The sequence below is a fragment of the Phaseolus vulgaris genome, chromosome 1 (genome assembly GCF_000499845.2).
Source record: "Phaseolus vulgaris cultivar G19833 chromosome 1, P. vulgaris v2.0, whole genome shotgun sequence".
NCBI classification, from domain to species: Eukaryota; Viridiplantae; Streptophyta; class Magnoliopsida; order Fabales; family Fabaceae; genus Phaseolus; species Phaseolus vulgaris.
Window position 1 is genome coordinate 27,888,114 of NC_023759.2, and position 16,352 is coordinate 27,904,465.

A 16,352-nucleotide genomic window follows, 5' to 3' on the forward strand; every position below is an offset into this window, starting at 1 on the left:
GGAAGGAGTCCCTAGCTGACCGTTGAAGTTGCGCACGAAGACGTCCCAGGTCAACCGGACGGAACATTTGGCGCCCACCGTGGGGCCGATATAAAACATCAGTCCCATCACTAGTTTGAGAAGATCTACCAAGTTGTAGTAACGTTGGAGGAGGTTTGAAGAGACCGTGAAAATGGCCACCACAAGACGAGGTACTGCACGCGCAGCCCCAGCAGAACTGTCCATGCAACAGGTCCTGGAGATAATGCGGGGGCTGCAAGAGGATATGGCGGAGTCGAAACTGGAGCAGGAACGCATGCAAGCAGATCGCGAAGCCTCGCATGAGAGGAATGAAATGCTCCATCGTATAAATGAGGAGTTGCGCCGGGGTCTGCGAAATAATCGGGGGCAACGTGAACATGACGAGACGGAGAACCACTCCCCGCCAAGGGAGGTTTCCACTCCCTTCTCGCAGGAGATTCTGGATGCAGTGATCCCAAACACGTTCGCGAGGCCCAAGGTTATCTTCACCGGGATGGAGGACCCTGAGACGCACCTCGCTGCGTTTCACACACAGATGGGCCTAGTAGGCAGCACTGACGCTGCCAAGTGCAAGCTCTTTATGAGCACCTTGACTGGGGTGGCTATGGATTGGTTTATCAGCCAACCGGATGGCCATATCACCTCTTTCCGACAACTGTCACGTTGGTTCAGGGAACAATACCTAGCAAACAAGGCCCCGCCGCCGGTTTCCTACGATCTGTTTGATGTGAAACAATATCAAGGGGAGACGCTAAAGGAATACATCAATCGCTTCGGGGCCCAAGTAGTAAAGGTTGGTACGACAGATGAATCTATGATTGTATACACGTTCGTGAAAGGCGTATTCCCCGGCCCTTTTGGTGAATCCATCATTCGCAACCGCCCAAGGACTTTTGCTGAACTACGGCGTCGGGCGGTGGAACATATCGCTTCTGAGGGAGAGGTGTGCGTGAAGCGCACCAGCGTCGTACCCTCGCGCCAGAGAGGACCGACGCGAGCTCAACCCGCCAGGGTCAATGAGACCACGACGGGAAGGAAGAAACCAGAGGGGAGACGCCCCTACGAGGCCAGAAAGCCCCAGCCCTGGGGTCCAGCGGGAGGTGATCGCCCGGCCATAAAAAGCCCGAGGCCGGCGAGATACAATTTTGTGGTGGAACTGAAGGACCTGATCGCCGTGCCTAATATAGCTGAGAGATTGAGGCGACCGGCGACTCTTGGTGTGAGTTCCACGAAGCTTTCGGTCACCACATTGATAACTGCCTGTCGCTGGGTTACCAGTTTGATGAGCTGGTGAGAACCGGGTTCTTGAAGGATTATGTCGCGGAACCCGCCACGACCGCCACCCTGCCGCCGCCAGCGGAAGAACAAGCACACGAGACGCCGGTTCTCGTCGAGGTTCATACCATAGCTGGAGGATTTTCCGGCGGAGGACCCACCTCCTCCCAGGGAAAGAAGTACGCGAGAGGGGTCAATTCGATCGAAGAAAGGATCTCGGGTGAGCCGTGGGAGTCGGACCTCGTATTCACGAGAGGGGATCTCCGAGACGTGGTGCCGCACGACAATGACCCCGTGGTCATTTCGGTTGTCACAGCCGGAAGAAAGGTACACAGAGTACTTGTCGACCAGGGAAGTTCAGCAAACGTCATGTTCTGGTCGACATTCAATAAGTTACGGTTATCCCCCGACCTTTTGAGGCCCTACACAGGGTGCCTGTATGGGTTTGCGGATAACCAGGTGGAATTCCGAGGCTACCTGGAGTTGAGGACTACGTTCACGGATGGAGAGGCCTCGCGTACCGAAAGCATCCGGTACTTGGTCGTGAACGCCAGCTCCGCTTACAATATCTTGTTGGGCAGGCCGGCGTTGAACCGGTTGAACGCAGTAGCCTCCACGCGCCATGTGAAGATGAAGCTGCCGGACCTCAGTGGCAAGGTGATAGTCATCAAGTCAGACCAGGAGGAGGCAAGGAAATGCTATGAGAACAGCCTGAAAACGAAGAGAGGCGTGTTCATGGTGTATGAGCGTCCGTCGAGTGCAGACACGACGATGCTTGAGGCGACGCCCATTGGGTCGGCGCCTAACGAGGCCGTACCCGTGAGGGCGACGCCCGAAGCAGATGCGCCAATGGAAGAAGGACCTGGCGACGCGGCGCCCGTGGAAGAGGCGGCGCCCGTCGAGGATGGTAGCAGGGAACAACCGGCGGCTAACGCCGTGGAGAGGGAGATTGGCGGCAAAACGTTTAAGTTAGGAAGTTTGCTGAGCCCAGAAGAACAGGAAGGGGTGGCAGAGGTGATTTCACGCCACTTGGATGCTTTCGCATGGTCCGCCTCGGATATGCCCGGCATCGACCCCGATTTCCAGTGTCATCACCTCAGCATGGACGCCACGGTCTGCCCCGTACGCCAAAGAAGGAGAAAGTTTAACGAAGAGAGGCAGCTGGTGGTAAAGGATGAAACGCAGAAGCTGTTGAGCGCTGGTCACATCAGGGAGATTCAATACCCTGAGTGGCTAGCCAACGTCGTCTTGGTGAAGAAGGCGAATGGGAAGTGGAGGATGTGCATGGACTTCATGGACTTGAATAAGGCGTGCCCGAAGGACTCGTACCCACTGCCCAACATCGACGCGCTGGTGGATAGTGCATCCGGCAGCAAGGTGCTGAGCTTCCTGGATGCATTCTCGGGGTACAACCAGATCAAGATGCACCCAAGAGATGAGAGTAAAACTGCATTCATGACGGAGACTTGCAGTTACTGTTATAAAGTGATGCCTTTTGGGCTGAAAAACGTGGGCGCCACATACCAAAGGCTAATGGACAAGGTCCTGGCGCCCATGCTAGGGAGGAATGTGTACGCCTACGTGGATGACATGGTGGTGGCGTCGCGGGATAAGGCACAGCACATGGCAGACCTGGAGGAGTTGTTCGTCATAATATCCAAGTACCGCCTCAAGCTAAACCCTGAGAAGTGTGTCTTCGGGGTAGAGGCCGATAAGTTCTTGGGTTTTATGCTCACAGAGAGGGGGATAGAAGCGAACCCCGACAAATGCGCAGCGATCATCGCCATGCGAAGCCCAACGTCGGTAAAGGAAGTGCAGCAGCTGACAGGGCGAATGGCGGCACTCTCAAGGTTTGTTTCCGCCGGGGGAGAAAAGGGGCTTTGCATGGACTGACGAATGCGAAGCGGCTTTCATTAAGTTGAAAGAGTACCTGGCGACGCCACCGGTCCTCTGCAACCCGGTAACAGGTGTGCCCCTCCGGCTATATTTCACGGTAACGGAGCGGGCTATCAGCTCTGTGTTAGTCCAGGAGCAGGACCAGAGTCAAAAGCCCATCTATTTCGTGAGCAAGGCATTACAAGGCGCTGAGACGAGATACCAGGCGCTGGAGAAGGCAGCGTCAGCATTGGTGTTTTCAGCCAGGAGGCTCCGTCATTACTTCCACAGCTTTACGGTGGTAGTGATGACAAACCTCCCTATATAGAAGGTGCTGCAGAAGCCTGACGTGGCGGGAAGAATGGTGCGCTGGGCAGTGGAGCTGTCAGAATTCGACATTCAGTATGAGCCTAGAGGATCCATCAAAGGGCAAGTGTACGCAGATTTTATAGCGGAACTCTCGCCCGGAGGTGAGCAAGAAGTGGAAGTGGGCTCGCAGTGGTTGCTCTCAGTTGATGGCTCTTCCAACCAACAAGGGAGTGGTGCGGGAATAGTCTTGGAGGGACCCAACGGCGTACTGATTGAGCAAGCTCTGCGCTTCGCCTTTAAGGCAAGTAATAATCAGGCGGAATACGAAGCCCTGATAGCAGGAATGCTACTGGCCAAGGAGATGGGCGCACAGAACCTCCTGGTGAAAAGCGACTCCCAGTTGATTACAAGGCAGGTGTCGGGTGAGTTCCAAGCGAAGGACCCACAGATGGCGGCGTATCTAAAATACGTCCAGTTATTGAAGGAAGCATTCAACGCTTTTGAGCTGATACATGTCCCAAGGGAGCAGAATGCCAAAGCTGACCTGCTTGCCAAGCTGGCCAGCTCAGGCAAGGGGGGTAGGCAGAGGACAGTGATCCAAGAGACGCTCAAGGCTCTGCGTAAATTCGTGGAAGATAACAGGGTGGATGTCTTCCAGACTTATACAACAAGAGGAAGGCCAAGGAGTCATCGCTCTTTGACCCAAGATACGCTGAAAATGCCCCACATCAGCACGTACGCGGATATGCCTGAAGAAGGAAGGCATATGCAGGTATGTGTCCTAGCCGAGGGAGACACCTGGATGACGCCATACAAACGGTACCTGGCGAATGGGGCTCTCCCAATGGAGCCGGAAGAGGGTAAGAAGGTAAAGAGAAATGCCGCAAGATATACTCTGGTAGACGGAGTGTTGTTCAGGCACGGTTTCACTCACCCTATCTTAACGTGTGTAAGTGGCGACGAGTGTACCAGGATAATGGCGGAGCTCCACGAAGGCATTTGCGGGAGCCACGTAGGGGGAAGGTCCTTAGCCTCCAAGGTGATACGCGCAGGGTTCTTCAGGCCAACAGTAAAAGAGGACTACGCGCGACACGCCCAGCGCTGCAGGCAATGCCAAAAGCACGCTGACTGGCACAAGGCGCCGCGAGAGGAACTGCGATCCATATATAGCCCGTGGCCTTTTCATACCTGGGGAATCGACATCCTGGGGCCGTTCCCACTGGCGATAAGGCAGATGAAGTATTTGATCGTCGCCATCGAGTACTTCACCAAGTGGATAGAGGCAGAACCCGTGGCACAGATCACTATGCACAAGGTACAACACTTTGTGTGGAAGAACATTGTGTGTCCCTTTGGCGTACCTAGGCGCTTGATATCCGATAATAGGACCCAGTTTGCCAGTCAACAGTTGAGAAATCTGTGCGCTGAAGTAGGTATCAAGCAAGTGCTCGCATCAGTCGAACACCCCCAGACCAACGGGCAAGTGGAGTCAGCAAACAGAGTCCTGCTGAGGGGGTTAAAGAGGAGGTTAGAGAAGGCCAAAGGGGCGTGGGCGGAGGAAGTACCAAGGATCGTATGGGCATACCACACCACGCCCCAATCTTCTACCATGGAGACGCCTTTCAGTTTGGTGTATGGGTCGGATGCGATGATCCCCGTAGAAATACATGAAAGCTCGCCACGCTTTCAAAACTTTGTGGTTGAAGAATCCAACGGAGAAAGGCGGGTAAACCTGGATCTACTAGACGAAGACAGGGAGGAGGCCAGAATAAAAGCCCAAGCGGTAAAGAGGAGAGTAGAGCGGCAATATAGCTCTAAGGTAAAGCCACGACAGTTTCAGATTGGCGACCTAGTGATGAGGAAAGCCCACCCATACGAGCTGGAGAATAAGCTGTCTCCCAAGTGGACCGGACCCTTCAGAGTTACCGAGGCTAAGGGCAACGGCTCGTACAACCTAGAGACCTTAGAAGGGGGTCCTACCATCTCCGACGCCTCAACCTCTATCTCCAGCATCACTTCCACCCCCACCCCCAGCGAGCCAAGCTATTGGTCAACCCACTCCACCTGCTGGGAGTGATTCTACCCACTCGGGGGGTTTCCCAAGACTTCCTGCATCACCACCACCGCCAACCTCTGCTGCTACTGCTGAAGGTGGTGAGGCCAGCTCGCAGCCAAACAGCTCTGGTGCTAGCAATGAAAACTTCAGTCGAGTCATTGCCTTGGTTCGACATTTCATACGCAGCCGGGAGCTTCTCGAATGGAGTGGGCAAGAGGTGGACATGCACTTGGCCAAGCAGATAGTGCTTTCCCTAGAGTTTTCCACCCAACACCACAAGCAACTGGTCCTGGAGAAGAGGGTCAAGGAGCTTGAGCACGACAAGGAGTCACTGCAGAGTGACTTTGAGGCTGCCCAAGGGTCCATAGCCCTGATGAGGGATACGGTGGAAAAATCCAGGAAAGAGTACCTACCGCAGGTCCAGGAGACCATCAAGACTGAGATCTTGATGGGGCAAGCTGTCAATACTCTGGACAGCGAAGTGGTGGAGCTGAGGAGCAAGATAATCAACCTAGAGGCTGAGACTTCCTCCCTACCCCAACTGAACTCACAACTAGCGGGGGATCTCAAGTCTACCAAGGAGGAGGCCACTGATGGGGGGAAGAAACTTGAGAAGGCAGTGAGCGAGCTCTCTGCAGTGAAGGTCGAGCTTGCCGAAGCAAAGGGCAAATTGGAAGAAGCTGCCTCTTCCATTGCTTCCCTCACCACTGAGAAGAACGCCTTGGAGACTTCAAAGCAAGAGCTCGAAGCTGAGAACGCCGAACTTATGAACGTGGGTGCTGACGCCCTTGCTGATGGGTTCGAGCTGGCATTCGAGCAGATTCGTTGCGTTCTTCCAGATTTGGACCTTACGCAGTTCAACATCTACCACAAAGTGGTAGATGGCAAGCTCATTCCTCCTTCTTGAGTTTTCTTCTCGTAATTTCATATTTCTGCACAATTCTTGTACTTGAAACTTGTATAGACCTTGGTGTGAATATATACTTGCTTCAGCTATATGTTTCTTCTCTCGTATCTTCTTAAGCTTCATCTTTCTTTTTGCACACAACTAACTGTTAACTAGCTTAGGTTTAGCGCGATCTGTACTCTTTGATCTTGGCCTCTACCTTGATCACGACTAACAACTCCCTTAGCTTTGTCTTTAACAGTTCTTATGCACAGCTTCGTACTAGATGACTAACTAGGCATAGTCTGTCTGCTTCGGCTTGTTGTGTAAGAACTTGTTTGGAAAATCTTCCTCCGACAAGGCACTACCCACTAGCATATCCACCAACAACTCATCAGTCATCGTTCTTCGGTTTTCACCTTGCTTCTCTGTTGCTCTAGCGCTAAGTGCATAGAGGACTTTGACATCAATCGTCAGAGGTGATGCCTTGTTTTGGGGGAAGAAGAGTGTTTCTCGATAGCCCCTCTTACCTTCCCCAAGTTCATCAACCTTGGGCGGATCGGGTCGTTCTTTCCCTGCCTCACTCCTAGGGTGATAAGGGTTTAAACTAAGAGTTTTACTGGGCCAACATTGGTATATGCCAAGTGGGTAAGGACGTTTGTCGAAATGCTTCCTTTCCCTCTCTTGGTCTTACTAGCACCCCTGGCTTTTCAAACCCTAGTCGCCTGCACTCACGCCTGGGGTGAGGAGGACTTAGATTAGCGCCCATACTCGCGCCTAGGGCGAATAAGGCCTAACCGATCACCTGTACTCGCACCTGGGGCGAGGAGGATTTTAACTTGAAAACTCTCGCACACTTGATATGCTGATAATCTTTTCATTGGGTGGCCTCGTTAAAAACCCTCCTTAGGGAAAAGAGTGCCCCCTTATCTGTTCAACTGTTTTCAGTATATACACTGAGTGTGTCTTTAGCGCGAGAACGCAACTACTTTACAACTTAACTGAAGTAAAATTTCAAGTGGGTGGCGTTCCACGTTCTGGGGATTGCTCCTCCATCCAGAGTTTCCAGCCGATAAGCTCCATTCTCTGATGCCTCAACCACTCTGTATGGAGCTGTCCACTTTAGAGACAACTTGTTTTCCATCTCATTCTGATGCGCCTTTCTCATCACCAGATCACCTTCCTGGAAACGCCTGAGCCTCACCTTGGAGTTGTGCCTCCGTTCTACTCTTCTCTTGACGGCTTCAGCACTAACTCTGGCTTCTTCTCGCACTTCGTCCAGTAGGTCGAGATTCACCTTTCGTTCTTCGTTGGATTCTTCGGCAATGAAATTCAAAAACCTGGGGGAGTTCTCCTGTATCTCCACGGGAATCATGGTATCTGTCCCGTAGACAAGGCTAAAGGGTGTCTCATGGGTACTGGACTGTGGAGTGGTATGGTAGGACCATACGATTCTGGGGACCTCCTCTGCCCAGTTTCCTTTAGCTTTCTCTAGTCTTCGCTTCAGCCCCCTGAGCAGTACTCGGTTGGCTGACTCCACCTGCCCATTGGTTTGTGGGTGTTCCACCGAGGCGAAAACCTGCTGTATCTTTAACTCCTCGCACATCTTCCTTAGCTGATGACTTGTGAACTGGGTGCCATTGTCGGAGACCAGCCTCTTGGGTACTCCGAAACGACAAACAATGTTCTTCCAGACAAAGTGCTCGACTTTCTGTGCGGTGATGTGCGCGACTGGTTCTGCCTCCACCCACTTGGTGAAATACTCGATGGCCACGATGAGAAACTTCATCTGCCTTATCGCCAGGGGAAAAGGTCATAGGATGTCGATTCCCCATGTGTGAAATGGCCACGGGCTATGGATGGACTTCAACACCTCGGGAGGTGCCTTATGCCAGTCTGCGTGAAGTTGACACTGTTTGCAACGCTGAGCATACGTCACGCAATCGTTCGCACCTCCCCATGCACAGGGATTTCGTGCTGCTGTTCTCCTGCCTGGGCCCCCGATGCGCGATCACCCTGCGCCTCCTGCAGGTAATCTGCCAGAAACCCAGACTTTACCAACTCCGCCAGCTGGTGTCCCAACGCCAGGCAGGATGGAGTGTGTGGCCAAAGGCTTGGTGAAACTCACACCACTCGTTCCTCTTCCTCCCAAGTACCTTATCTGTCTTCTCTAGTACTCAGAGTCTTGCAGCTATCGCAGGAAGGGCGATCAGATCCGCCAACTCTACCATGAAATCGTATCTTGGGGGTGCATTATTGTCCCTTGCACGCCCCCTGCCCTGGTCCTTCTTGGGTGCATAAGGACGAGGTTTCCCCTGCACCTTCTTTCCCTCCTTTGCCTCATGCACCCTCGCTTGCTGTTGTTGCTTCCCCTGTCCACCACGCGGCTTCGGTGGTGCAACACTTCCTCTTTTCTCAGAAACCTCTGTCTCTGCCACTATGCGCGCCACCGCGCGTCGCCAGATCTCCACAAAGGTGCTGGGATTGCTCCTGATGAGCGACTCACTGAAGGGACCAGGCAGCACTCCCTTCTTAAACGCATGCACCAGCATATCCTCGTCCTTGCTGGGCAATCTAACCACTTGTGCTCCGAAGCGGTTGAGGTAGTCTTTCAGCGACTCACCTTGATATTGGCGTACATCGAACAGATCGTACGACACCACTGAAGGTGCTCTGTTAACGATGTACTACTCAGTGAAAAGCTTCGAAAACTGATGGAAGGACGTGATATGACCCTCTGGCAGACTCACGAACCATTCCATGGCGATTCCACTCAGTGTACTCATGAACATCTTGCAGTACACGGCATCTGAGCCCCCAGACAGCATCATCTGAGTGTGGAACGCCGTCAGTTGCGCTTCTGGATCTTCTACCCCCGTGAACGACGCCTTCACTCCTACCAGGTTGGGAGGCACCACGGTTTTCATCGACATCCTTTCTTCAACTGCGCGTTCCTTCTGCGCCTGTAACGTCCTTCTCAGCTCCTCATTAACGCGATTCAGCTCATCATTCCTGCTCTGCGATGCATCCAACTCTGCCTGCATCTTCTCTTGTTCAGCTCTCGACGCTGCGACATTGTCCTGCAGCGCACGCATCGTCTCCAGGACCTGCGCCATTGTCACAGCTCCTTCCTCAGCAGATGGCGCAGGTGATGTTTGTCTGGTTCTCCTCATTTTCTCAGCAAAAAACTCAGCAAAAACTTTGACAAACTTCAGAAACTTTGGTGTGGATGGGACCACGATTCACAGGGCCCCACGGTGGGCGCCAAATGATCCTGTCGTCAACTCAAGCGTGGAGGAATTGCTTTGTCGCTTCCTTGCCCCGCCTATGCAACTGTGCTATCCGCAAGAATGCTCTTAGAACCTTCTCCGGGAACTTCAAACGCAACCTGCAAAACACACAGACGGCGCCTCTAGCGGCCGTTTGCACCCCGACGCTCAAGTTAGGCCACAGAACCACCAACAAAAATGTCACTGAATCTCTCTCTGATTCTCTTTTTTTTCTCTCTCTCTGTGTCTGTGCCTAACAGAATTCTGTTACGCTATCCTCTGCGTGTGTCAGAATTCTGTTACCCTATTTTGCGAAAACGTACCACAATCAGTAAAGACGTGGGTGTCTGTGTTTTCTGTGTGTACCTTTCACGACGCGGAGTGCACCTTTATCTTGGCCGCGCCCCTCTCAGATTGTGACACGTGGAGGCATGCAACTCACATCTAATCGTACACGGGCCACTACCTGAAGGGCTCTAGCGCATCTCTTTGTGCGCCTAAGTTATTCCCTTGCGGAGTAACTTAGCGCGTTTCTTCCATCTGGGTGAATCGCACACTCCCAGGAGAACGCCAGGTGTGGCTGGACTAGGCACACTCACCAAGCATTGCTCTCTGCATAAACGATTTCCCCTTCACGATGTCATGCACGTAATGGGTTAAGAGAGTAACCAATCACTGGCCGGTTTACTAACTCCCTCAGGCCACTCTCGTGCACGATTCTACCGGCGAGCAGCTCCGCTTTCTCTGAGATATGATCATGCGAGGTCCATGCGTAACGCTCTCGCTGGGAATCTCAGTCCCAGTTTAACTGCGTGTAACACAAAACCCCGATGACCATGCACCCGATGACTGATCGGTGCTCTATTGCTTCTCGCGTTCTCCCCCAGGTGTTTATCTTGGAACTGATCTGTCGGTGGCCACTCGGTTACTACCCACCGATCACCGTTCTGGGTGATCTCCTCCCTGATTTCTCTGCCACCTGATCCACGTGTCACCCTGCGAGTGGTCCACGTGGTTATCTGCTGCTGACGTCATCGACTACCGATGACTGACCGGATCACCCGGGAATCAACATCTCCAACTGCAGCCCTCTCCACCATGTAGTTGTCGAGAAAGTAGTTCCCCTTGATCTTGGGGATTGAACTCCAGTTATTTAAACTTAATTCGTAATTTTGCATTTTCTAGCACTTGCTCTGTAATTCTGACGCTTAACTTCATTTGAGCTTTATTTCTGCATTCTCGTGTACTTGTATCTTCTCTGCTTTATTTCTTGCTTTACTAAATCAAAGGCGTAATTGGCGCTTACTTTCGGTGCATCAGTTCTTTGCCTTGTCTTTAACTCTTTAGGTAGTACGTGACCTTCTCTTTTCATTCTTCCCTTTTGAGCAGCGGTGCATACCCTCCTCCTGGTCTCTTCACTTAGAACTCCACTTAGTCTTTCTGTTTGCGAGGAATCTTTCTTATGAAGGCGTCGCCTGCCTTCGTCATTGCCCAAAGGCAAAAGAGAATTTGATCTCTTCTTCGGCCTCAACATCGCTCAAAGGCGAGGGAGGACTGTATCTGTTCATTTCTGGTGCCTCGACATCGCTTAAAGGTGCGGGGGACTTATCAAACCTGTACTCACGCCCGAGGAGAGACCTGCTCTGGGTGTCCTCGGTGTGTCTAAACACTTTGGGGCAAAATGTCGCGCCCTGGTGCCCACGCCTGGGAAGAGGCCCGCTACAGCAACGCCGTATCGTCCTCAGGGTGTCTGAAAACACCAAGGCGAAATGTTCTGAACATCTAGGGCCAACTGTTCATACCTGAGAAGGGGGCGTCGCGAAGGAATCCCTTAACCCCTACTCAAGGACTAGGCACCCAGATTCCAGCTTACATCTATCGTTTGATACCGGGGCTAGCCATTCATACTTGAGGAGGGGGCGTCCCGAGGGAATCCCTTAACCCCTACTCAAGGACTAAGCGCTCGGATTTTAACTTGTACTGATATCCGGCACTGGGGTAGTTATTCATACTTGAGGAGGGGGTGTCCCGAAGGAATCCCTTAACCCCTGCTCAAGGGCTAGATACCCGTATTTTTAAACTTATGCTGACATCTGGTACCAGGGCTAGCTATTCATACTTGAGGAGGGGGTGTCCCGAAAAAATCCCTTAACCCCTGCCCAAGGACTAGGCTCCCGGATTTTAACTTATACTGACATCTGGTACCGGGGCTAGCTGTTCATACTTGAGGAGGGGGTGTCCCGAAGGAATCCCTTAACCCCTGCCCAAGGACTAGGCTCCTAGATTTTAACTTATACTAGACATACCTGTTATTTTCCCTGAACATGACCTCTGCTTCATTATCTGGAGGCGACGCCTACTTTTGGCGACGCCTTGTTCTAGTGACGTTTTATCGTGGCGTCGCTAACTTGGCGATACCTTATCTGGGCCACGCCTTATCTTGGCGATGCCTTATCCTGGCGACACGTTGTCTGGGCGATGCTTCATCTTTGTCATTGTTTCTTTAATCTTAAGGGAAAAACTAAGGAAAATATATCTTAAACTTTTCTTTTCTTTATATGGGTGACCTCATTAAAAAACCCCCGAGAGCGAAAAAGAGTGTCCCCTTTACAAAATCTTAACTGAAATAAAACTTTAAATTCGCCGCATTCCAACTACGTGGGATGGGGCCCCCTTCTAGGGTTTCTAACTTATACGAACTGTACCGCCCAAGTAGTCGGAAGTGATGACGTGGCAGCAAGCTATAATATAAGCGTGTTGAACGGGACACCTGGCTGACAGAAGGGAAGGAATTCGGGGGGCTCGTATAGTCGCCAGTCGTTAAGTTGGCGTGCCCCGATCTCTAACATACCTAAACCGGCGGTCACCAAGTTTGTGTCGTAGTCGCCGGATGTGAACCCAGGCGACAAAGCGATCGGAGATCGCCTAGAGGAGGACATCGCCGAAAGATCTGGAAAGCTTGTTCCAGGTTTTCGAAGCGAAGGATGAAGTTGTCAGATTGTCATTCCCTAGCTGGCCAGAGGTTGAGGCCAGGGAACAGCTTACCCGAACATGCACGGTGAAGTAAGTGAAGCAGATCATAATGGCGGCCGGCGAGACCACAGGGAAGGTGTGTATGATGACACCCGTACTCGCCACACAGAAGAGATCGCGCTCCAAGGCAGCTATACACCGAGTTACTTCCTGCATGGGTAACTTAGTCAAACAGCCTGAAGAGTAAGAAGTGACGCTCAAGCAAAGGATGCTCCAGATGGTGACACGTGTACAGCTGGATGCGAGCCACGTGTTCAGATGTGTAACTGTCAGGAGAGAGAAGGTGCACAGGTATATAAGGGATTCTAACGAACTTCTGAGGTACGCGGGTTTAGAATACTTCTTTACGCTTGTGAGAACTTGAGTATGCCGAGAGAGAACATTGCACGGTTCCTGAAGTTCTTAGTTTTCCTCTTAGTATTTTGGTGGTTCAGTCGCTGACTTGGGCGTCGGAGCGCGATCGGTCGCAGCGGCGCCACGCTGTCTTTTGCAGGTTCTTGAGGTGAATCGAGGTGAAGGACGGAAGCTTGCGTGGTGCAAAGCCGATCCAGAGGAAGAACACCTTCGACGAGGCGAGGCTCTTGCGTTCTGGTCAACAGGTAGGATCATCAGGCGCCCACCGTGGGGCCGTGTAAAACCTGTCCCCATCCACAGCGTGAGTTCTTGGAGTTTCTGTAGTTTCTGTGTGGTTGTGTGCTGGTGCAACCATTTTCCGTCGTTCATTCAAGCTTTTGTTCGGTGATTTCAAGTTTTCCGCCGTTCATTCAAGCTTTTGTTCGGTGATTTCGAGTTTTCCACCGTTCGATTGAGTGTTGTTCGGTGAATTCGAGGTTTCTACCGTTCGTTTGGGTTTTAATCGGTAGTGTGAGATTTTCCACCGTTCGTTCAAGCTTTCAATCAGTTTTCTTGGAGTTTCTTGCTGTTCGCGCGGTTTTCAATCGGTTGTTCGGTGTTTTTTTCCGTTCGATTGCGTTTCTTGTTAGGGAATCGAGAGCTTGCTGGAGAAGCGGTGGTTTTGTGGTGAAGTTGCAAGTTTCTGTGAAGGTTTCGACGTCCGAATCTATCGGCGTGCTGTTACAGTTGCGTTTGCGGAGGTTCTAGGGAGTTTGAGAATTTCTAACCGGTTGATTGCTGGATCGATCGTTGCTGGAGGAGGTTTTGTTCGTCGAACTTTGGTTTGCCGAGTTTTCATGAGAAAGAAGAGAAGCAACCGTTCAAGTCTCGTTGTGCTAGTTGCTGCTGAAGGCGCCATGACCATGGCGCAGATAATGGAGATCATGCGTGCGCTGCAGGCGAATGTGGAGGCCTCGCGCATAGAGCAGGCAAAGATGCATGAGGACCTAGTCGCCTCTCAGGCCAGGAATGAAGAGCTCAGCAAAGTGACTGAGGAGTTGCGCCAAGCTCTTCAGGAGCAGAGAGGACGCCCGGTCGCTGAGGAGGTCACACCGTCGTCGCCACCTTGCGTTTTCCCTATGCCATTTGCTAAGGTGATCACAAACACGCCTATCCCTGCGAGCGTGGTACCTGTAAAGGCTACTTTCACCGACGTGGAGGACCTCGAGGCACATCTCACCACGTTCCACACGCAGATGATGCTGTCAGGAGGCTCGGATGCTGTGTATTGCAAAATGTTTGTGAGCACGCTCCAGGGAACAACGCTGGAATGGTTTGTGAGCTTGCCTACAGGTCACATAACCAATTTCCAGCAGTTTTCGAAGCTTTTCGTCGAGCAATACATTGTGAACAAGGCGCCACCCAGGGTGTCTTATGACCTGTTCGACATAAGGCAATACCAGGGAGAGTCCCTCAGGGACTATCTGAATCGTTTTGGAGCACAGATGGTCCGCTCGCCTGCGAAAGACGAGGAGATGCTGGTATACGCCTTCAAAAAGGGCGTGCTGCCGGGACCTTTTTGTGAGGTGCTGATTAGGGCTCACCCCGCCACATTTGCTAAGGTTAGGCGACTTGCGGTGGCCCACATCGCCGCAAGAGTGAAGTCGCCGAGAAGAGAGGAAGCGTGGCCCCTGCTAGGCCACGTGCCCAGACCAGGATCCAGCCACAGAGGGTGCTGGAGACGGCGGCGGCCAAAAGGGATCAAAGGACTCGCCATCCTTATGATCCAAGAAAAAACAAGGGAAGGGGCCCAGGGCGCCACAGGGAGTACAATCGCCCGCCAAAGCATAAGTTTGTCATGGGGTTGGCGGATCTGATCGCCATTCCCAACATAGCAGCAAGGCTTAAGGCACCTGAGAAAGTGGACGCCTGGTGCGAGTTCCACCAGAGTTTTGGTCACACCGTTGATTCGTGTTTGGCACTAGGATACCAGCTCGACGACCTGGTCAAGAGCGATTTCTTGAATGATTACCTGCTGGACAGGAGAACGGGGGGCGCGTTGAGCTCCCAGACGGCGGGTGGTGAGGCTCAGCAGCATGAGATGCCTACTCATGGAGAGATCCACACCATCGCTGGAGGTTTCTCGGGCGGTGGATGCACCGCATCACAGAGGAAGAAATATGCAAGGTCTGTGATGACGGTGGACATGTTCGAGGACCACTCGCCAGATGTGGACATCACGTTCACGAAAGAAGATCTCAGGGACGTTGGGCCTCACGACAACGATCCCATAGTTATCTCGCTTGTCACAGCGGGAAGGAAGGTTCACCGGGTACTAGTGGACCAAGGAAGCTCGGCAAATGTGATGTTTTGGCCGACTTTCACACAGCTGCAATTACCCCTTGACCAGCTGAGGCCCTATGGAGGGTGCTTGTATGGGTTTGCTGGCGATTAGGTGGAGGTCAGGGGGTACATCGAGTTAAGAACTACATTCACGGATGAGGCGGGCTCGAGGACAAAGAAAATCAAGTACCTCGTCGTGAATGCTCCCTCAGCATATAACATTCTGTTGGGAAGACCAACACTCAACAGAATAGGAGTTGTGCCCTCGACCAGGCACATGAAGGTGAAGTTGCCGTCTATGGAGGGGGTGGTGATCACCATCAAATCTGACCAGAAGGAAGCAAAGAAGTGCTCTGAGAATAGCCTGAAGAATAAGAGGTCAGTAAGTTACATCACGACCACCCCGCCTCCCGGTGTGAAGCCCAGGTCGACGGCGATGGAGGCCATTGCCGGCAGCGATGTCGTCATGGTAGATGCTGAAGCAAGGGGTGAGAACGCTGATCAGGAAGAGGAGGCGAGGAACCGCCCAGAGGAAGCGAGGGAACTGGGAATCGCCAGGGCGGTGATCGCCAGGGAAACCAGACCCAAACCCGTCGAGGAGTGGCTCGAAAGGGAGATCGGGGGAAAGGTCTTCAAGCTGGGAAGATCTTTGGAGGCTGAACTCCAAGACCAGATCGCCAAGGTGATAGAGCGGCATCTGGATGCTTTTGCATGGTCTGCTTCGGACATGCCGGGAATCGACCCCGACTTCTTGTGCCATCACCTAGCAATGGACAACCAGGTCAAACCACTGCGGCAGAGAAGAAGGAAGTTTAACGAGGAGAGGAGGCAGGCGATCAGGGATGAAACACAGAAGCTCCTCGCCGCAGGCCATATCAGGGAAGTCCAGTACCCTGAGTGGTTGGCCAATGTCGTGCTGGTGAAGAAAAGCAATGGGAAGTGCATTTTGGCG

General features: G+C 52.5%; 1 protein-coding gene across 1 annotated transcript; it reads left to right on the forward strand.

The window, feature by feature from the left end:
• The first annotated feature begins 172 nt into the window (after positions 1-172).
• Positions 173-6,443, forward strand: LOC137815815 (filament-like plant protein 1). Its single transcript, XM_068618928.1, has 2 exons — positions 173-683; positions 5,515-6,443. Exons 1-2 carry the CDS (start codon positions 173-175, stop codon positions 6,441-6,443), a joined length of 1,440 nt encoding a protein of 479 aa, XP_068475029.1.
• Positions 6,444-16,352: the final 9,909 nt, after the last annotated feature.

What these genes read in the sequence shown, in the direction of transcription:
- LOC137815815 (XM_068618928.1), top strand. Translation starts at nt 173, where the DNA reads ATGGCCACCACAAGACGAGGTACTGCACGCGCAGCCCCAGCAGAACTG. An exon ending in CTCTTTCCGACAACTGTCAC is followed by an intron (nt 684 to 5,514) that starts GTTGGTTCAGGG and finishes CCCCACCCCCAG; the next exon opens with CGAGCCAAGCTATTGGTCAA.